General features: G+C 47.9%; 2 protein-coding genes across 4 annotated transcripts in view; both read left to right on the plus strand.

Annotated features, from left to right (window-relative positions):
• Positions 1–15,179, plus strand: part of TMEM231 (transmembrane protein 231) — a 67,447-nt gene extending 52,268 nt beyond the window's left edge. The window contains exon 6 of one of the 2 annotated variants that reach the window (XM_058440484.1): positions 13,182–15,179. In XM_058440484.1, coding sequence (XP_058296467.1) covers positions 13,182–13,183 — 2 coding nt within the window. In that variant the 3' untranslated portion in view covers positions 13,184–15,179. Of the gene's footprint in view, positions 1–12,710 lie in introns of both variants that reach the window. The other variant, XM_058440486.1, reaches the window with a different exon arrangement.
• Positions 15,180–18,010: 2,831 nt separating this feature from the next.
• Positions 18,011–22,218, plus strand: part of CHST6 (carbohydrate sulfotransferase 6) — a 25,953-nt gene continuing 21,745 nt past the window's right edge. Inside the window, exon 1 of one of the 2 annotated variants that reach the window (XM_058440491.1) lies at positions 18,011–18,511. The gene's annotated coding sequence lies outside the window, so the exon portion shown is untranslated. The remainder of the gene's footprint in view (positions 18,512–22,218) is intronic. The other variant, XM_032156402.2, reaches the window with a different exon arrangement.

Consider the following 22,218-nt stretch of genomic DNA (forward strand, 5'->3'; position numbering starts at 1 on the left):
TTTTTTTTTTTTTTTTTTTTTTTTTTTTGAGATGGAGTCTTGCTCTGTCGCCCAGGCCGGAGTGCAGTGGCAGGATCTCAGCTCACTGCAACCTCTGCCTCCTGGATTCAAGCAATTCTCTGCCTCAGCCTCCCGAGTAGCTGGGATTACAGGCACCCACCACCACGCCTGGGTAATTTTTGTGATATTAGTAGTGACAGGGTTTCACCATCTTGGCCAGGCTGGTCTTGAACTCCTGACCTCATGATCCACCCACCTCGGCCTCCCAAAGTGCTGGGATTACAGGTGTGGGCCACCATGCCCAGCCAATTCTGACTTTTTTTTTAAAGTACACTGTCCAGTGGTTTTTAGTATGTTCAGAGAGTTGTATAACTATTGCCACAATCAATTTGAGAATATTTGCATCATCTGGAGAAGAAATCCCATACCCAGTGGCATTGCCTTACTGGCTTCGTGTGGAGAATAGATGGAAAGCCTTATCAGGACAAAGTCTGCTCAGACTAGGATCCAGAGAGCACTGAGGTGAGGCAGGCCAGGGGCACACCCAAGAACCAGGGAGGAGCAGGCAGGCAGTATCCAGAGAGAGGTGGTTGATTACAGTTGGTAGTTCAGTGGGCACATCATCTTGTTAGGGAGGAGTGGAGAGGACAGTTGGACCTCCGGGCAGGGAGGTGGGGTTTGGCAAGAGAGGAGTCTCCCAGTGGACAACTGGTAGAGCTGCAGGCTGATAGGCAATGATTAGTATCAAGACAGCCCAATGTCAGCATGGAGTTGCAGTACCACATAAGACTCTTAATCCCCAGGAGGACTCGTGGTCTGCTTAGAACCCCAGCTTCAGAGCAACTGGCTGTGTTGACCCAGTCATTCACTGGAACACAAGATGAGAGTGGGGCCGCTGGAAGGAGGGCTGAGTGCTGAGCCTCACGCTGCCCACTTGGCTCAGTTTCTTTCCATTGCTGCCATTTGGGGCCAGGTTAGTCTTGAGGCCTTGGTTGGGAGTTAGGTGACTCTGCTGTGGCGGTTAGGGGCCAGGGAGCCAGCCATTATAGACCGCGTGTGTTTATGTTCTCTGTGTCTGTTCTCTTTCACTGCAATATCTCTCTGAAAACACATCCTTAAAGAAGTAAGCTCTTTGAGAGCAGGCATCTTAGACTTTTCTTTTTCACCAATGTTGCCAGCATATAGAACGAACTCTGTAAATATTCACAGATGGACTGGGCATAGTGGCTCACGCCTGTAATGCCAGCACTTTGGGAGGCTTAGGTGGGCAGATCACCTGAGGTCAGGAGTTTGAGACCAGCATGGCCAACATGGCAAAACCCCATTGCTACTAAAAATGCAAAAAAATTAGCTTGGAGTAGTGGCTTGTGCCTGTAATCCCAGCTACTCAGGAGGCTGAGACACGAGAATTGCTTGCACCCAGGAGGCGGAGGTTGCAGTGAGCTCAGATCGTGCCACTACACTCCAGCCTGGGTGACAGAGTGAGACTCATAAATAAATAAATAAATATTCACAGATGAATGAATAAATTCTTTATGTTTGTATAAGTTTGCTATTGTTACTGTAATCAGTTCCCCAAATTGAGCTACTTAAAACCATATTGATTTTATCGTCTTATAGTTCTTACTTCTGGGGGTCAAAAGTCCAAATTGGATGTCTCTGGGCTAAAACCAAGGTTCATCGGGACTATGTTCCTTCTAGAGGCTCTAGGAAGAATTTCCTTCCTTGACTTTACCAGCTTCTAGAGGCCACTTGCATTCCTAGGCCCATGGTCCCCTCCTCTTCTCCAAATCCAGCAGTGTAACATCTTCAAATCTTTCTGACTCTACCTCCTGTCTCCTTCTCACAAAGAAACTTGTGATTACTTTAGACCCATCTTGAAAATTTACAGTAACCCCCTACTGCAAGATCTTTAATCACAGCTGAGTAAATATCCTTAATTTAATCACAGGTTTTTTAAATTATTTTCTTCATTTTGTTAAATAGTCTAGCAAACAATTTCTTCAGCACCTTTTGCCTTGTAACCTATTGACAGGTTTTGGGGATGAGAATTTGAACACCTTTTGGGGCCCATTCTACCACAGTGCTTAGTCTCATTTCCCCTTATATTCTTTTTTTTTTAATTCATTTGAGACAAGGTCTTACTCTGTTGCCCAGCCTGGAGTACCGTGGTGCTATCATGGCTCACTGTAGCCTCCACCTCCTGGGCGCAAGTGATTGTCACAACTCAGCCTCCTGAGTATCTGGGACTACAGGCGTGACCCACCGTGCCCAGCTAGTTTTTTATTTCTTATTTTTTTGTAGAGACAGGTTCCCCCCATGTGGCCCAGTCTGGTCTTGAGCTCCTGAGCTCAAATGATCCTCCCACCTCGACCTCCCAAAGTGCTAGGATTATAGGCGTGAGCCACCACTCCCAGCCTTTTTTTGTTTTTGTTTTTGTTTTTTCGTTTTTAAAGACATGGGGTCTCGCTCTGTTGTATGGTGATTTCGTGTAGTGTCATGCAATGATGTGATCATAGCTCACTGTAACCTTGAACTTCTGGGCTCACACAATCCTCCTGCCTCAGCCTCCCTAGTAGCTAGGACTGCAGAGAAGCCAAGACCTCAGGTACATGTTCCCACACATGGCCAGTAGCTGGAGACCAGCCATGGACTGGACACAGTGGCTCACGCCTGTAATCCCAGCACTTTGGGAGGTTGAGGTGGGTAGATCACCTGAGGTCAGGAGTTCGAGACCAGCCTGGCCAACATGGTGAAACTCCATCTCTACTAAAAATACAAAAAATTATCTGGCCGTGGTGGCACATGCCTGTAATCCCAGCTACTCAGGAGGCTGAGACAGGAGAATTGCTTGAACCCAGGAGGCGGAGGTTGCAGTGAGTCGAGATGGCGCCACTGCACTACAGCCTGGGCAACAAGAGCGAAACTCTGTCTCAAAAAAAAAGAAAAAAAAAAAAAAAACAGACATTGGCTGGCCTTGTGTCTCACACCTTTAATGCCAGCACTTTGGGAGGCCAAAGTGGGAGGATTGCTTGAGACCAGGAGTTCAAGGGTGCAGTGAGCTATGATCGAGCACTGCATTCCAGCCTGGGCAATGGAGAGAGACCATGTCTCTAAAACACACACACACACATACACACACACTGTTTCCTCAGTTCTAGAGGCTGGAAGTCTGAGATAAGGGTGCCAGCATGGTTGGGTTCTGACTAGGAATTGGGTGCCTTCTGTGTCCTCACATAGCAGACAGAGAGATCTCAGGAGATTGACATCTCTTCCTCTTGTAAGGCCACAGCCGTATCATATTTCACATGGGAATCTGGGGTGCACACAGTTCAGCCCTTAGTAGTTGGTTGGCACACCTGTGTCCAGACCCCACTTTTCTGGAAGTTTCCAGCTTCATGTGTTTCTGGCAGATCAGGGCCCTGCCTCCTAGGTCACTGCCCCGATGGTTATGGGACAGTCAGTAAGAAACCAGGCTCCAGCAGTGCCTTGAATTACTGCAAAAAGCAGTGCTTATCATAGCGTCAGCAGAAGCCTTCCACAGTAGGAGTCCAGGGTGTGGTCTCCCGTCAGTGGGGGTGGACAGCAGCCAGTGGTGACTAATCTGAGTTCTTTGTTTTCTGAGACGGAGTCTCGCTCTGTTGCCCAGGCTGGAGGGCAGTGGTGGTGTGATCTTGGCTTACTGCAACCTCTGCCTCCCGGATTCAACCAGTTCGCCCACCGGATTCAACCAGTTCTCCTTCCTCAGCCTCCCAAGTGGCTGGGATTACAGGAGTGCACCACTACGCCCAGCTAATTTTTGTTGTTGTTGTTGGCTTTTTTTTGGTGGGGAACAGAGTTTCAGTCTGTCGCCCAGGTTCCAGTGCAGTGGCACAATCTCAGCTCACTACAACCTCTGCCTCCCAGGTTCCAGTGATTCTCCTGCCTCAGCCTCCTGAGTAACTAGGATTACAGCCACGCACTACCACACTTAGCTAATTTTTATTATTATTATTAATAGTAGAGATGGGGTTTCACCATGTTCACCAGACTGGTCTCGAACTCCTGACCTCAGGTGATCCACCTGCCTCGGCCTCCCAAAGTGCTGGGATTACAGGTGTGAGCCACCATACCCGGTCTTAATCTGAGTTCTTGGAGGCAGGTTTGCATCCCATTTGTTCGCCTTGGACCGGTGAATTCCTGATGCCATCGTGGAACTTTCTGTAGACTAGGTGTTGGGGTGGCCAGAGGGTCAGATTGATTTGGGAGTGGCAGGTGAGGACTCGGGATAGAAGATGGTCTTTCTGCTTTGGAAGAGAAGCATGGTGCTGTGCTGTGGCTTGGGGATGAGCTGCTGGTGGGTGCTGGACAGGGGGCCTCAGCTGGGAGGGCAGGCTGCTCTTGACTGAGCTGGGGGCCATAGTAACTGCCCAGGCAGGAGGGATTTGTGTGGGCGCCAGATTTCTGGCAGGTGCACGTTTGTTAGGGAGGAGCAGTATCCAGACACAGGCACTGCTCCCTCTGGAGCTGCTGCCAGCCAGGGAGGGTGCGTCTCTGGGCAGCGAAAGGCAGGAATAGCTCCTGGCCTAATGGCAGCCGGAAAAGGAGCTGCAGGAGGATATGGGTTGTTGTGGAAGAGGTGGGGCCTGAAACCCTGAGGACCAAGAATCCTGCCCTCAATTTCTGATTGACACTATTTACTAAAGGTGGCTTTTTTCATTGGTGGAGGAAGGGCAGTAGTTCGTTTGTTCAACCTCAATTTATCTACCCATATCCTGGGCATGAGAGTAGCCAACTCTTTCCTGGGATATGTGGAGGGATCACATCGGACAGTCAATGGATATAATAATTGTTTCAAATCCTGCATATACCTCATAGGTGTGAAGTGGTTGTGTCCTTTGTGAATTCTCTTGGCCAGGCACCAGTGGGAGGTTAGATAGTGACCTGGAGTTTGTGTTGAGGAAGTAGCAGCCTTTGAATGCCTGTCTTTGTAGCTGTTGCACATATGTTAGGCTTACTTTCAACTAAATGGAATTAACTCATTGATTTCTTCAGTGGTCCAAGTGATAACAGAGCCAACCCTTGCTAGCCTATAGGGGTGAGAGTCTAGCTTAGTGACAGGTTGTTTTTGGGAGACACACCCTTTGTGTCCTCACTTCTCTGTCCCCTGTCTCCGTCCTGCTCTCCCTCTCACCCATTCTGCCATCTCTGCTGGCCCCATGGGCACCTAGAGCACATGCACTTGGCGAATCTAGATCTTTCTTCCCTGAGACATTACTGTACCCCATCACCTCATCACCTCACTTCCTTTGGGTCTCCAACAAGTCAGGTCATCCTGAATATTTTCTGTAAAACTTTCTGTTAAGTTCTACCTTCATTCTTTCATTTTAGCCTGCCTTGTTTTTCTCTGTGGCACTCGTCACTGTTTGATATTGTTGCATATTTATTAATCTATTTTCTCTCTTCTTGGTTGGGAACATAAGCTCCATTAGGATGGAGACTTCATCTGTTTTGTTTAGATTATATTCTCATCATCTGAAATAGTGCCTGCAGGGCCTCAAAAAGTTCATAGCAGATTAATGAGTGAATTTAACAAGTAGACACTATTGATGGTGCTGAGCCACATCTCTGCCCTCTCTCAACTTGGAGTGGAATTATGCACACAGGCAAGTATATACACTTTGATGCCTGGTGCTGCCGTTTTGCAAAAAAGACTTATCCAACCCACTGTCTTCTTTTTGAATTTTTAAATAAATCTGGCCGGGTGCGGTGGCTCACATCTGTAATCCCAGCACTTTGGGAGGCCAAGGCGGGTGGATCACGAGGTCAGGAGTTCGAGACCAGCCTGGCAACATGGTGAAAACCCATCTCTACTAAATATACAAAAAAGTTAGCCAGGCGAAGTGGCAGGTACCTGTAATCCCAGCTACTCGGGAGACTGAGGCAGGAGAATTGCTTTGAACCCAGGAGGCAGAATTTGCAGTGAGCTGAGACGGTGCCACCGCACTCCAGCCTGGGCAACAGAGTGAGACTCCGTCTCAAAAATAAATAAATAAGTAAGTCTGGATATTTTAGTCCTGGAAAGGATACCACATTTGAAGTCAAAGACCTGATCTGAAATTCTGTCTTCACCATTACTTGCTGTACCTCTGATAAATGCCCTAACCTCCCTCACCCATGATTTTCTCATCTATGTAATGGGAAAATACTTGTTCTGCCCACCTGGGGCTTAACATTTATTGTAGAGATCAAATGAAATGAGTTTCTCCCCACGCCCCACAGTGTGTTGGAGTCTGGCAGTTGTCTCCTAGCCACTCTCCTCTGTTGCAAGTTGAGAAATGTGATCTTTATTTCTTGTCCAACCCTAAAGATCCGGAAGGCGTGGATCCGTCACAGAGTTACACAACATTGTCCACCCAGATCCCAATTAAAGAAAATCCACAGGAAGACAAGGCAGGCTCTTTTCATCCTACCCATAATGACTAGTCCATCATTGCCCCAGTAACTTGATCATCAGCCCGGGTAGCAGATATTCCTCCCTGAAGCTGATGAAGCAGGGCAGAGAGGAAGTATCCAAGAGAAAAGGGAGGGAGGTTTCTCTAAAACAAGACCTAAGAGAAGGACATTATTGTCTAGAAAGAAATAATTGAAAGTTTCTGAAAATTGAGATTTCTTCATTTCAAATGACCTTATTAGCCCAAAAAAGTACAAAAATTATTTTCCTCACATAATATTAATGGTGGGAATCAAAATGAATCAGTAGATGGGGGATCCAGATTGGAATGCTGCTACACCATAGTAGAATCCTTCTGGGAACCTACTGTGGGAAAGGATCACTTGTAGCAAAAAGATTCAGAGTTGTGCAGAGGAATCGTGTCAGCAGCGATCACTTTTCAGTAACCATCTTTTCCTGCTGATCGTTTTAGGATCACCGTGAGGTCAGACTGGATGGTGGGAGTGGATACCAATTTTTTTTTTGACTGCCTACATATGCTTCATGAGCTATAATTTGTCTTTTTTTCCTCCACAGATCTCTGTTTCTTTTCCTTACTTTCATGCCCATAATTTATCTTACAGATGTGGTTTAATGCTTTGCTGATTTGACATAGCTTCCTTTTCCATTTCATTGATTGCTGCTAAAAGATGCACAAGGCTTTCAGGTCCTCTCACAAATGATGAGATGAGATCCAACATCAAGAATCTGAAGCAAAGACACTTGTGGAATGTGTAAATAGAGCTTGGTGATTTTCTGTTTGTTGGGGGAATGCATAATGATTAGGATTAGGTGTTTTTCTATTTTGAAAAGTTGCTTCTAGAGGCATAGAAGACAATTCTGATACACTATTTAAATTTTCCATACAAATCCAGGCATGTTTATGAAAAAGAAAAAAAAAACACCAGTACAAAACAAACAAGATATGATCTGACTGGGCATCGTGGCTCACTCCTGTAATCTTAGCACTTTGGGAGGCCAATGCAGGAGGATCCCTTGACCACAGGAGTTCAAGACCAGCCTGGGCAACATAGGGAGAACCTCTTTAAAAAAATAAAATTTAAAAAAATTTTTTTAAAAAAGATCAAATGAGACAAATGCTTTTTACGTTTCTTGTCTTGTTATCGCCACTTCAATTTCCCATTTATTTTGTCCAGTGAACATTTGAAAGACTCAGATATGAAGTTCAGGGGCCATGCACTTTGTGCCGCTTTCCCCAGTATTAATGCACTTACACCTGTCAATTTTTCTCTTTCTTTTAGTTGGGGAGATAATGCCTCTTTCTTTTGTGTGCAGCAGGACAGTGGGTCTTTGTGTATGTACAGGAGTGATGTGGATTCCTCCCAGACTCATTAGTGACCAGGGCTGCTGGCCCTGTTTGGGTTTCCTAGACTAGAGAAGAAGACAGGAACCAGGATGGGAAGATGCACATGTTACATTTTAAGCTGGAGCTTCCCCTGCAGTCCACGGAGCACGTTCTCGGTGTGCAGCTCTTCTTGACTTTCTCCTATCAATTACACATGAGTCAGTCCGCTGGGAGGCTGTCCTCTCCCTTGTGTCTTTTTAATAGACCAGAGTCCTTCTTCTGATTTCTAGAAGACCCACACTGTAGCAGGCCCCCTTCCCCATGTAGTTTGGGATTTAATTTAGGCCAATCGAATGGTTTTCACTAGTCATATTAACTGATATGGGCTATTAATAGCTCAGAAGGTTCTAGGCAGTGTTTCCTGCATGGCTACGCTAGGTATGTGAGGGCCTCTTAGGTTTCAGCCAAGACTGGTGACCCTTAGCACCCAGAGCCCTTCAGATCTGATGGCGGTTGGTATCGTTGGTCCTTCTAATGATTTCAGAGGATGGCGACCCTCATGATGCAGAGCATGGCATTTCTCCAGTCCTGTTTTCCTGTCCCAGGATCCCAGTTACATTTGAACGGAGACCTGAGGCTGCAGCAGAAGCAGCCGCTGAGCTGTGGTGGCCTAGATGTCCCATACAATGTAAGGGCGCTTCTCATTGTCCAACTCCTTTGTTTCTGTGTGTTACTGTTCATCGAGTTCTTTAAAGAGGGGAATAAAAAGTAGAAATATTTCTCTGTGAGTGGCTTTCAAGGGGCCTTCTGAGGAATTCTTGCCATGAAGTATTTTCAGACTATGAAGATAAACCTGTATTTATACCTAGAGGGAGAGAGAGAAAAAATCTGTTTGTTGAATAACTAAATTGTTTATTGCTTTTAGGTACACATGTGCACGTGCGCGCACACACACACATACATTCTGTCTTCCATACACATACTTGGAGTATGTGTTTCCAAGAGATCATATAAAATGTTCATGTAAAGTATTTCAGAAATACTACTAGACAGTTTACTGAACCAATAGCATATGCCAGCCTTGAGTGCAGGAGTTTATGTGTATCATATCCTTTAATCATCACAGCAACCTCTGAGCTGCCTGCACTGTCCTTTCCCGCACTCCAGCCAGTGGTCCCATTGCTGTCCCCCTTGCTACTTTGCAGCCCCCCGGCCTTTTTGGTGTTCCTTGAACCCAAGAAGCAGCTGCCAGCTCAGGTCTTTTGCTCTTGCCATTTCCTCTGCCAGGCATCCATGTGGCTTATCTGACTATGCCATTCAGGTCCCTGTTCAGATATCGCCAAGCACCATCCTTCCCTGACCTGCTTCTACAGTATCAGTCCCTCCCTCCACCATCTCTCAGCCAGACTCTCCCTCCTGCCGCCTGGCCTACTCAGGATATGTGTCTGTGTGTTTATTTGTTGTCTCCCTCAGCCTTGACAGCAGTGGCATCTCATGCACTGTCATGTCCACGCCTAGCACACTGCCTATCACATGGTAAGCTCATAAAGAAGCTTGTTTAAAGAATGAACTCATTTTGGAGAAGACAAAACTGGGGCTTACAGTGATTAATTTTCCCAAAGGCTCAAATCTTGAAAGTATAACAGAGCCAGGAACTTTCTGTGTCCAGAACTCATGCATCTAATCACTTATTCCTCACCTTTATTTTATCACAGTGGGGACCATAGAAGTTGGGCTCCTGTACGTTGGAAAAAGAAAAAGGGAAATTATCAGTTATAAGGCATCCTCCCACCTCAGCCTCCAAGGGTACTAGGAATACAGACATGAGCCACTGCACCTAACCTTTTTTAAAACAATCTCATTATTTTATTTATTTTTTTGTGACGGTTTCACTTTGTCACCCAGGCTGGAGTGCAGTGGCGCAATCATGGCTCACTGCAGCCTCGACCTCCCCAGGCTCAGGTGATCCTCCTACCTCAGCATTCTGAGTAGCTAGCTGGGACTACAGGTGCATGCTACCATGCCTGGCTAATTTTTACATTTTTTGTAGAGACGGGGTTTGCCATGTTTCTCAGGCTGATGTCAAACTCCTGGACCCAAGTGATCCACTCACCTTGGCCTCCCAAAAGGCTGGGATTACAGGTGTGAGCCACTATGCCTGCCCCCGTATCCCCTTTTTAATAAAAAAACTAGACTCTCACTCTGTGGCTCAGGCTGGAGTGCAGTGGCCTACCTATGACTCATTGTGCCTCATACTCCTGGGTACAAGCAGCTCACCCACCTCAACCTCCCTGGAAGATAGGACTGGAGGCACCACAATGCCTAGTTTATTGGGATTTTTTTTTCTTTTTTCTTTTTTTTGATAGAGATGGGGTCTTTATGTTGCCCAGGCTGGTCTTGAACGTCTGTCCTCTCAAGCAGTCCTCCTGCCTCAGCCTCCCAGATTGCTGGGATTACAGGCATGAGCCATGACATCCAGCCGAGAGAGATTTTATAAATAGCTTTAAAACCTATGAAACATGGACACTGACCACTTATTTTCATCCCCCGCAGAAGGAAGGACAGAGTAAATGAACTTAGATTGTTGCAAGAGAGTTTATTCGTCTTTGAAGAAAAGGTTATTGTTACTGCAGTAGGCCACCAAGAACAAGAGGGTGCTCTGTGGGACCAGCCTGGATGGGCAGAAGGGTAGAAGAAAAAGAGGAGGAGTCTCCCAGGTACTCACATGACCTCCTCCCGTGTCCCAGGTATCTGTGATCAACGGGACCAGCCCCTTTGCCTATGACTACGACCTCACCCATATTGTTGCTGCCTATCAGGAGAGGAACGGTGAGTCACAGGTAGAGCTCATTCAGCCGCTGCTCAGGACTTTCAGGGTTAGTGGGGGCAACAGAGACAAGCAGAATTGGAACCTTGTGATGAAAATGTCAAAACCCATGAATGCTCAACGATGGGAGCAAATGTGCTGCCCAGGATTTGTCCTTTTCGTCCTGATCTTCAGACCTGGGACCACCCCCACCCCTCCAGCATCCCATGGTCCAGCAGATTAGTGATGGTTAAATGCCATCATTATCCCACCGCTGGCTTGATGGGTTTCCTTTTTAAAAAATGTAAGCCTAATTGAGTTGTTCCGCATACCACACCTATAACAGATGCCAAAGACAAATTGCTGTTCATGCTTTTCAGAGAGAAACAGAGAACGTGGGTGACTCTCCCCACATTAGCAGTCGAGCAGGAGAACAGGAGCGCCCCTGCTTCCTGCCAGAAGGCACAGTGTGCTCATTCCTTACAGAGCTCTAGGCCATGGCATGTGTCGACTCGGCACGTTTGGCTGGTCGGTGGCTGAGGTTGTCTGTAAAGGCAGCTACAGTGTTACTTGGCAACCAGACATCATGGAGACCACACACAAACATTTCACAAGGGGGATGACTACAAATCCAGTATTGTTTTCTGATTTTATGTCATACACTAGCAGCATTTTTATAACAATAAAGGGAATTCTAAAAACTGAAAATCAAGGCCCAAGAAATCAATGTTTTTCTTTACTTTTTTCACTCTTTATTCTTGTGTGGATTTTTAAAATATACTTACTATGAGAGTGGTGAAACACTTTGGCATCCAAATTATTTGTATTTCTATGTAATAAAAGTATTTCCCCACACTGCTACAAAGTTCTAATTTTTCTTTTTCTTGAAGAGACACACGGTCTTGCTCTGATGCTCAGGCTGGAGTGCAGTGCTGTGATCGTAGCTGATTGCAACCTTGAACTCCTGTGGGTTCAGTGATCCGCTCACCTCAGCCTCCTGGGCCGCTGGGACTACAGGCATGTGCCACCATGCCCAGCTAATTTTTTTTTATTTTTTAGTAGAGAGAGGGTCTCAATATGTTAGCCAAGCTGTTCTCAAACTCCTGGCCTCAAGTGACCCACCTACCTTGGCCTCCCAGATCCCTGGGATTACAAGAATGCGCGACTTTGTCCAGAAAAACATATTACTTAGAGTGGCAACGTGTTATTCTTTCAGTTAGCCATTCAGCAATTATAGATGATCACATGATTTCCAAGTTTTTGACTTATTTTAATATAAATATTGTATTAGTCCTTTCTCACACAGCTGTAAAGACGTACCCGAGACTGGGTAATTTATAAAGAAAAGGTTTAATTGACTTAGAGTTCTACATGGCTGGGTAGGCCTCCCAATCGTGGCGGAAGGCACCTCTTCACAGGGCGGCAGAAGAGAGAATGAGAGCAGAGCTAAGGGGGAAGCCCCATATAAAACCATCAGATCTGGTGAGAACTCACTATCGTGAGAATGGCATGGGGAAACTGCGCCCATGATTCAGTTATCTCCACCTGGTCCTGCCCTTGATACGTGGGGATTGTTACAATTCAAGGTGAGATTTGGGTGGGGACACAGAGCCAAACCATATCAAATACTTTTTTGACAAGTATCTTAGCAAATTATTTGTTAATCTACTTTGTACATGCAATTTTTAATGCTTTCGAATGATTTCTTTCAGTTTTGAAGTACAGTATATCCCACAGGAGTAAAATATTTTTATAGCTGAGCATGTTGGCTCAGGCCTGTAATCCCAGCGCTTTGGGAGGCCGAGGCGCGCAGATCCCCTGAGGTCAGGAGTTAGAGACCAGCCTGACCAACATGGAGAAACCCCATCTCTACTAAAAATACAAATTTAGCTGAGCGTGGTGTCGTCTGCCTGTAATCCCAGCTACTTAGGAAGCTGAGGCAGGAGAATTGCTTGAACCCAGGAGGCAGAGGTTGCAGTGAGCCAAGATCACGCCATTGCACTCTAGCCTGGGCAACAAGAGCGAAACTCTGTCTCAAAAAAAAAAAATAATACTTTTATAGCCCTCGATATATTTTGCCAATAGGCTGCCCCATCATGGATTAATGTTTAATGATTGTATTGCAGTTGCCACCATCCTGAATGACTCCAACTTCATCTGGCTGATGGGTAGAGCCATGAAACTCCATGTGTGATTAATGCTGTCATCCAATACCCTGTGGAAACCATATCATATCCTTTCTGTTAGAGAGGTAGTGGTAACTCAGCTTCCAAAAAGGAAAGATTCCAAAGTTGTCCCCAGCAGAAACAGATGTGGGAGCCTTTGACTGGAAATTGCTACAGCACTGTATCTCCACATAAACGACTATGTCTGCTCTTTATACAGGAGGGAAAATCATTTCCTGTTCATATCTCTTTCTGAGCCATTCTTCTAAGTCAGAATCATCCATATTTATTTTTTAATAATCTTTTATTATTCCTTTCATCTTAAGAGTATTTGAAATATTCTTGCCATTTCCTGTGTGGCCTAAACCTTAGTTTACTTTGACTTATACTGTGTGGTCCTCAACTCTATAACTGTCTGTCCATATCAGCCAGGATTCTGGGAGATGGTAAAGTTCGCCTGGGTGCAGTATGTCAGCATCCTGTTTATCTTCCTCTGGGTGTTTGAAAGAATCAAGATCTTTGTGTTTCAGAATCAGGTGGTGACCACCAGCCCTGTGACAGCAACGCCCCGGGGAGAAGTGTGTAAGGAGCACTTATCCTAGGAAGGCCATTTCTGAAGACTCAGCAGGACCGTGGCTGCCTCATCGTCATCTTCTGGGAACATCTTAGGACCTTTTGAAAGAGCCCAGCGGACACATGCGGGCTTGTGTGCTTTTCCCTCAGAGACAACAGTTCTTTCCAGTTTTGCTCTACACAAGTTCCGTATCTTCAGAGCTCCTGCAGAATCATCAGGGACTAGTTTGTGGAAAGGTCTGAGGGTTCCTGGAGGCTATAATTAGCTTTTTGGGTTTTTCTTCTTTGCCTTGGAGTTGAATTTCAGGAGAAAATTGCAGTCAGTTCAGACATCTTGGAAAGCATCCCATCTCTGGTCAAGCAGAGACTTTTCCTCTGTCGAACTGAAAAACATACTGTGCATTTCTTCCTTGAGTTGTGAGCCACTTACTCTTTTCAGGGCTCTCTTGTGACAAACATGCCAATCACTAGCACTTTGCACCCCTGGGCTTCTCCATTTCCCATTCAGAGCTTCGATTTCCAGAGCTGAGGCCTTTAACTGGAGACCTGGAGGGGCAGGGCCCAAGGGCAATGGCCGCATTAGCACAGGCATCAGGGAGGGCCGCTGAAGAACACTTGGAAGGACACTTGGACCGTCCACCTGCCCCAGCCCAACAGTCAGTCATCTGTCATCAGCTCAGCTGAGCAGCCCTGGATCCCTGCCCGACTGTGGCTGGCTGTTTGCCCTGTTTTGCCCTCTCTCTCTGTGCCCCTGGATGGCAGGCTAAAGTCAGAGGGGCTGTTTCATTCCCAGCCCCCTCAGCAGCGCTGGGGGAAGAAAGGATTGTCACAACAGGTTCTTTCTGGCCCTTACCCAACAGCCTGGGCACTTGGTCCTCCTCCTCCTCGACAGCCCTCCCCCTTCCTGCAAAGGACAGGGGTGACAGGAGTTGGTGTTGGGATTGGCTCCCACTGCCTGACAACCACAAGTTTATTCGGAAGGCTAGCAGGAAGCCCAGCGGCTGGCTTTTCCCTTGACTAAGGAACAGGATGCCCATCAGAGTGGGGCAGGCAGCTTTGGGAAGGACACAAGAAGCAGTGAGGGAGTAAAGAGGATGCTGGCCTGGGCAGGCCAATCTAGCCTGGCCACCAGCAGAATGCCAAGCAGTCCAGTGGATTACCCTCGTGGCTAAGCAAGTGTCTGCGAGAGCAGAGATGGCTGGAAGGGGCCTCTGCACACGGAAAATGGCTTGTTCAGCCCATTGATCTCCTGAGGATGCATGCAGTCTCCTCCAAGAACAGATGGAGCTGCTTCCTGATCCCAAGCAGGTCGTTGCCACTGGAAGGACATGGCCCCGGTGATCCATGCTTCATGCCCACCCAGAAACACACCCCTCAGTGTGTGCCTCAGTTTACTTTGGAGATCAATTGTCATTTTTAGTGCTCCTTTAGGCTTCCTAAAAACAGTTTTGGAAACAAAACTATTTTCAAGTATTCAAGCAGAGGAATTCCCTAACACTGTCCCCCTTGTCTTTTTTTTAATATTCAGGTCATTTTAGATGTCTAAATTTTTCTTGAGATTTATTTATTTTTATAGATGGGGTTCTCACTATGTTGCCCAGGCTGGTCTTGAACTCCCGACCTCAGGCAATCCTCCTGTCTCAGCCTCGCAAAGTGCCAGGAATATAGGCATGAGCCCCGTCTCTTGAGACTGAAATGAAAAATTGTTTGTGGTTTAAATCCCCAAAAGGTAATGAAACGTGGAAAGATAGCTAAAGATACGTATAAACTTTGGTTTGCATTTTATTAAATTATTTGAATGCAAAACTTGTATAAAGAATCCATTATGTTCTGTAGCTTTCTAATTAAAATGTTCAACATGGAAGGTTGTATTAGCTATTTTTGAAGCAGGGCTTTGGAGGGAGGAAGAATAGGGAGGGCTGCAGTTGAGCACACTTCTCCGAGTTACTCACCAGCAGCCTTGCTTTGCCAGGGCTCTGCCCAAAGACCTTGGAGCTTTTGTTAGCTCTTTGGCAAAAATTTCCTGGTCCAACCCCAAGTGTATTAGTTTTTAGTGGAATCCACATGGCATATGGGAGCCGCGGGTTGGAAAATTACAACTGTGTCTGGTGAATATCAAATTATTTACAGATCATATGTTGGTAGCTTCTGAAACTGAACCACACAGCATAGTTGCGGGAGGAAGAAAGGTAAGAAATACACAGGATTTTATCCACTGAGCTGAAGCCATAGATAAGTCTTTTGAGATAATTATTGAGTATTTTTTTGTGGGAGAGAAATCCCTAGTTCTTCCAAATGATTAGTCCAGTTTCTGCCAAAGCAGGTGAGGTGTCTAATGCCCCACTGAGTGCCCATTTTGAAGCTTATTGAAGCAATTCTCTCTCTTTGCCTCCCTCTTACCCTATGTTCCACATCCTCTCCCCCTCTCCTTATTCATGCTTTGTAAAGAGGTTTTGGATCTTTCTGGCCAGATAACTTCTAAATACTGATTAAGGAAATGTAAATTACATGATCCAAAGGAAAATAATGATTGCCGGCCAATCCCCTACCCAGAGTTATGGTTGGCCTTCTGGCACGCATCCTTCTATCCTGTACACTATTTCTAACTTTTTAAAAATCATGAACAGGCCGGGCACAGTGGCTCATGCCTGTAATCTCAGCACTTTGGGAGACAGAGGCGGGCGAATCACTTGAGCTCAGGAGTTCGAGACCAGCCTGGACAACACGGTGAAACCCTGTCTCTACTAAAAGTATAAAAATTAGCCCAGCGTGGTGGTGGGCACCTGTAATCCCAGCTACTCAGGAGGCTGAGGCAAGAGAATCACTTGAACTCGGGAGGCGGAGGTTGCAGTGAGCCTAGATCCCGCCATTGCACTCCAGCCTGGGCTACAGGAGCGAGACTCCATCTCAAAAAAAATCAATATCAAAATCATGAACAACACTTATGTGAACCCTGTACATAAATCTTTGTTTCTGGTTTATTTCCTTAAGATAGCTCCTAGAAAGGAATTACCAATCCGAAAAGCTTACGACCATTGTTAAGAATCTTAATGCATCTTGCCAAACCACAACCAGGAAGGACTGCTTATTTCTTCTCCCAGCAGCAGGGAGTTCTTGATTAAGATCCCATCACTAATTTAACAAGACCTAGAAATGCTTCATCCTTTTCAGGTGCCTGGGCTCTGCCCTGTTATTTGTAAGGGGGAATTTTTTTTTTTTTTTTTTTTGAAACAGAGTCTTGGCCGGGCGTGGTGGCTCACACCTGTAATCCCAGCACTTTGAGAGGCCGAGGTGGGTCGATCACAAGGTCAGGAGATCGAGACCATCCTGGCTAACACAGTGAAACCTCGTCTCTACTAAAAATACAAAAAAAATTAGCCGGGCGTGGTGGCGGGCGCCTGTAGTCCCAGCTACTCAGGAGGCTGAGGCAGGAGAATGGTGTGAACCCGGGAGGCAGAGCTTGCAGTGACCCAAGATTGTGCCACTGCACTCCAGCCTGAGCAAGAGCAAGACTCTGTCTCAAAAAAAAAAAAAAGAAGAAGAAGAAAGAAACAGAGTCTCACCCTGTCACCCAGGCTGGAGTGCAGTCGTGCAATCTCAGCTCACTGCAACCTCCGCCTCCCGGGCTCAAGCAATTCTCCTGCCTCAGCCTCCTAAGGAGCTAGGATTACCGGTGCCTGCCACCACGCCCGGCTAATTTTTGTATTTTTAGTAGAGACGGGGGTTCACCCTTTTGGCCAGGCTGGTCTCGAACTCCTGACCTCGTTATCCACCCACTACGGCCCCCCAAAGTGCTGGGACTACAGGCATGAGACACCGCGCCTGGTCGGATTTTTTTTTTTTTTTTTTGAGACGGAGTCTCGCTCTGTTGCCCAGGCTGGAGTGCAGTGGTACGATCTCGGCTCACTGCAAGCTCCGCCTCCCGGGTTCACTCCATTCTCCTGCCTCAGCCTCCAGAGTAGCTGGGACTACAGGCGCCCCCCACCACGCCCGGCTAATTTTATTTTTAGTAGAGACAGGGTTTCACTGTGTTAGCCAGGATGATTTCGATCTCCTGACCTCGTGATCCGCCCGCCTCGGCCTCCCAAAGTGCTAGGATTACAGGCGTGAGCCACCGCGCCCGGCCCTGGCCGGAAATATCTTATTTGTTGAAACGTATCATGTCTTTATCTGGACCTGCTATGAAGCCTGAACCTCTGGGCCTAGGCTAGGGCAGGGAATGCGCAGGAGGAGGGGAAAAGCTGCGGACCCAGCTCCTAAGGCCACCTGGTCTCTCCGCTCTTCCCCAGTTGGGACACTGCACCGGGTCCCTGTGTCATACAGGTGCCGTGGCCTTGGGAAGGGTTCGGATTCCAAGTCACCTCGCCGAAAGGATGCCCCCGGGAGTGAGGAGGGCCAAGATTAAGATTCGACTTCCTTCACTGGGGCCTTTGTCCTCCCAGGAGCCCCCCCTTCTCTGGGGATTTGGGGTGGGGTGGGGTACAACGTTCATATGTAGTCAGATGAGAGGTGACTCTGCCAGCGCCCTTTGACGTCCCCGGCTAAAAGTTGCGCCTCTCAGAGTCCCAGCCCACCTGGGCCCTCCTGCCCCGCCCTCGGCCGGCGCCCCTCCCCCGAGGCGTGGCCCCTCGGTCTGGGGTGGGCCGACCGGCTCCTTCCTTCCCCCACCGCGCTAGCTCCCGCCGGCCACCCCGGGACCGCAGCCACGTCTGAAAGCGCCTCATTGTGTGCGCTCGGGCGGGCTACACCGGGCAGCGCCGAGGGTTGCTGGTAGGCGCGCAGGGAGTAGAGGGCACGGGCCGCAGTGCCGCGTCCCAGAGGGAGCTCTGCGCCGGGTCCTTCCCTGTGGTAGCCCCAGGACACCCCCATCCCCAACATCCCATTCTGGGACTCCTGCCCTGTTCCCAGATTCGTTCTGCCTCGAGTCTCCAGGAGCTTCCAGTGGCTTGGTCACCCCCGACACTCGTCCATGCCTCTTAGAGCCCCTTTCCCGGCCTCACCGGGTGTCCCTTAATAGTCTTGGGACCTTAAGGAGCAAGTGAGACCCTGCGGACCCTCCCAGTGAAGAGAAAGAGCTGGCTGTGCGGTGGAACTTGGAAGAGACGACGTCTGGTAGATTTGCTTAGCCCAGGAAGAGAAGCGTCCCTCTCGCTGCCGCTCCAGGTCGGGCAGACGCGCCGAGCTTTGAGGTACTTTGGTTCTTCATTCTCCACGGGAGATGTCCCCATACTCGGTTGGGCTGGGGGCCGGGGCAGTGGCCCAGCTGTGACGCTCCTCTGTCCTGCACCGGGGACCTGGGTTGGCGGGAGGAGCTGGGGGTGGCTTTTCCATCAGCAACGTGGAAAGTTCATCTCCGCTGCTAGTGCTGGTTTGAAAGTGTCTTGCTGGGGCTTCGGCTGCGCAGGGGAATCCCCACTGCGAGGGGAGAACCCCTTTTGTCTCGATACTTGAGTTTCAAAGGATATGACTTTCAAAAGCTCTCCAAGGCCTTTTTCCATAGAATTATTGAGAACCAGTAGCTTGGCGGGTTAATTTGGAACCAGACCCAGGGGAATTGGAGTCCTGCGTCACTGCTTCTGACGGCTTCATCTTGGGCTTCAGGACAGGCCCTCTGGGCCTCAGCACAGGTGCCTAGCAAATGTTGACTTTCTCCTTCCTCTTTCACAGAGGCAAGGCAGTCAAGTTTCCCATTTTTGAGGATGGGAAAACTGAGGCCTGAAGAGCAGAAAGGACTTGGCTGACTTAAACCCACAAGCGAGTGGGCCGAGTACCAGGGCCTCTGAGGGTGCTGTGCTGCTGGGGAAGCTGGGGCTGGGCTCCTCTCCAGCCTAGGAGGCCGGAACTTTTCTGGGTTTGTTCTACAAACAGAGTCAATTGGAGCATAGAGAGCCAGAGAGTGACTTGCTCTAAGTCACACCCCTCACTGGTAGTAGAGACAGGATTTGAACCCAATCCGGCTTCAGAAGCCAAGCTTCTAAGGCCGGGCACAGTGGCTCACGCCTGTAATTCCAACACTTTGGGAGGCCGAGGCAGGTGGATCACCTGAGGTCAGGAGTTCAAGACCAGCCTGGCCAACATGGTGAAACCCTATCTCTACTAAAAATACAAAAATTAGCTGGGCGTGGTGGCGAGTGCCTGTAATCCCAGCTACTTGGGAGGCTGAGGCAGAAGAATCACTTGAACCCAGGAGCGGAGGTTGCAGTGAGCCAAGATTGCGGTACTTCACTCCAGTCTGGGCAACAGCGAGACTCCATCTCAGAAAAAAAAGAAGCCAGGCCTCAAGCCATGACTTTCCAGCGTCTTCTGTTTTGTTTGCCCTTGTGGGGCCCCTGCCTGTGCCTGCCACATTCTGTTGCTGGGGCACTGGGGCACCTGAATCTGGTACAGCCATTGTCCTTGGGTTTTCCTCATTCAGAGACTTTCCCTTGGATTCATAGAATATAAGTGTGGCCCAGGAAGATTCCTAAGCAAATACTCATAAGTGCACTATGCGCCAGACGTTGTTCTGCTTTACAGATATCCACTCACTCACTCTTTCAATCAAGCCCATGAGTTGGGTTATATTGTTTCCCTCACTTTACAGATTTTTGTTTTTTTTTTTTTTGAGATTGAGTCTCACTCTGTCACCGAGGCTCGAGTGCAGTGAAAGTGACACAATCTCGGCTCACTGCAACCTCTCCGCCTCCCAGGTTCAAGCGATTCTCCTGCCTCAGACTCCTGAGTAGCTGGGATTACAGGCGCCCGCTACCACACCCGGCTAATTTTTGTATTTTTAGTAAAGACGGAGTTTCACCATGTTGGTCAGGCTGGTCTCGAACTCCTGACCTCGTGATCTGCCCTCCTCAGCCTCGCAAAAGTGCTGGGATTACAGGTGTGAGCCACCGCACCTGACCTTCCAGATTTTTACCAAGCAGGCAAGGAGGGAAGTAACTTGCACAAGATCACGCAGTAAATGATCAAGTGGGATTCACACTCTTAACCTCAGTGTTCTGTACCTACTGTCTTTAATGAGACAGACACCATTCTGCTTCTAGTGTCTTGGGCGGGGAGATGGGTCCAGAAATACATGAACAAGATTGCTCTGGGTAGTGATAATAGTATTAATAATAATTTCTCACTATCACCTATTAGTCAATATTGAAATATACCTGATTACCTCTAGGGTATCTCCTGGCAGATGTTTTTTTCAAATCAGAATTCAAACAAGGTCCACATGTTGCATTTGACTATATGTTTTTTGTTTTTTGTTTTTGTTTGAGATGGAGTCTCGCTCTGTCGCCCAGACTGGAGTGCAGTGGCATGATCTCAGCTTACTGCAGCCTCGGACTCCTGGGCTCTAGTGATTCTCCTGCCTCAGCCTCCCAGGTAGCTAGGATTACAAGCACGTGCCACCACACCTGGCTACTTTTTGTGTCTTTAGTAAAGACGGGGTTTCACCATGTTTGGCCAGGCTGGTTTCCAACTCCTGACGTCAGGTGATCTGCCTGTCTTGGCCTCCCAGAGTGCTGGGATTACAGGCGTGAGCCACCGTGCCCGGCCCTGAGTTATTTTCTTATAAAATAGTCTCTTCTTTCTTCTATGTCATTGATTTGGAAGAATGATTTACCTTTAAAAAATAAGGTAATTAAAATAAATGGTTAATAAACCAGAGAACATTCCAGATTATCTCTGTAATGAGAGGGCTCTGTCAATACTTAGGGAAACAGGCAAATGTGCTAAAAGCACAATCCCACTCCTTACTCTGCGTGTTTTGCTGCACAGAAGTGGGGAACCCTCAGACTTTATGGCCTCCAGCTGTAAGGTACTACAATTTAGACCAAGTCAGGTGCTGTGCGAAGTGCCGTGTGAGAATCCCTAAAGCTCCCAGCCAAGGAAAAGGGTTTGTGTGTTGCTATCTGCTTATCTGCTCTGAAATGCCCCAGGGCGGTGGCTCTGGGCCAGGGAGGCTTGAGGCTCCTTTCCCAGGCTAATTAGAATTCATTTCCCAGTAGATTTTGAAGGCAGATCTGTTTTCTCCATCAGCATCTGGGCCTTGCAGTCCCAGCCCCCTGCCTCTGGGGGATGCCATGCAGCTGCATCACCAGGACTGGCAGAGATGGCAGATATGGCCAGGGCTTGGGGGCCAGGCACAGCTTCAGCCACAGCCTGGCCCAGCCCACAGTCCTGGGGTTGAGAGTGTGCTTGGGGGCTCTGACACCTTTTAGTGCAGAGCGGGTCATTCATGCCCGTGGCCTTTTCTGGCTAACTGGGTACTCAGGTCAGCTGGGAGATGGTTTTGCAGGCACCTGTCTCTGTGCAGTGCTAGCTGGAGAAAGACAAACTCCACCTAAGCCTCCTTTAACCAACTAGAAATTTCTGATTTTGTCATTCTAATAAAAGTCTGATGTAGACTATCTGGAAAATGCAGCAAAGCACTAATAAGAAAATAAATTACCGGCTGGGCGCCGTGGCTCACGCCTATAATCCCAGCATTTTGGGAGGCTGAGCCGGGCGGATCACCAGGTCAGGAGATCGAGACCATCCTGGCTAACACGGTGAAACCCCGTCTCTACTAAAAATTACAAAAAATTAGCCAGGTGTGGCGGCGGGCACCTGTAGTCCCAGCTACTCAGGAGGCTGAGGCAGGAGAATGGCATGAACCCGGGAAGCGGAGCTTGCAGTAAGCCGAGATCGGACCTCTGCACTCCAGCCTGGGCAACAGAGCAAGACTCCATCTCAAAAAATAAAAATAAAAATAAAATTACCTGTAAACTGGCCATAGAAAAATAAACACCAAACTTCAGTGTGCATCTCCCGTACTTTGTATTTTTTTTTTTTTTTTTTTTGTGAGACGGTGTCTCGCTCTGTCCCCTAGGCTGGAGTGCAGTGGCGCGATCTCTGCTCACTGCAAGCTCCG

This window comes from Hylobates moloch, unplaced genomic scaffold (assembly GCF_009828535.3).
Source record: "Hylobates moloch isolate HMO894 unplaced genomic scaffold, HMol_V3 SCAFFOLD_6, whole genome shotgun sequence".
NCBI classification, from domain to species: domain Eukaryota; kingdom Metazoa; phylum Chordata; class Mammalia; order Primates; family Hylobatidae; genus Hylobates; species Hylobates moloch.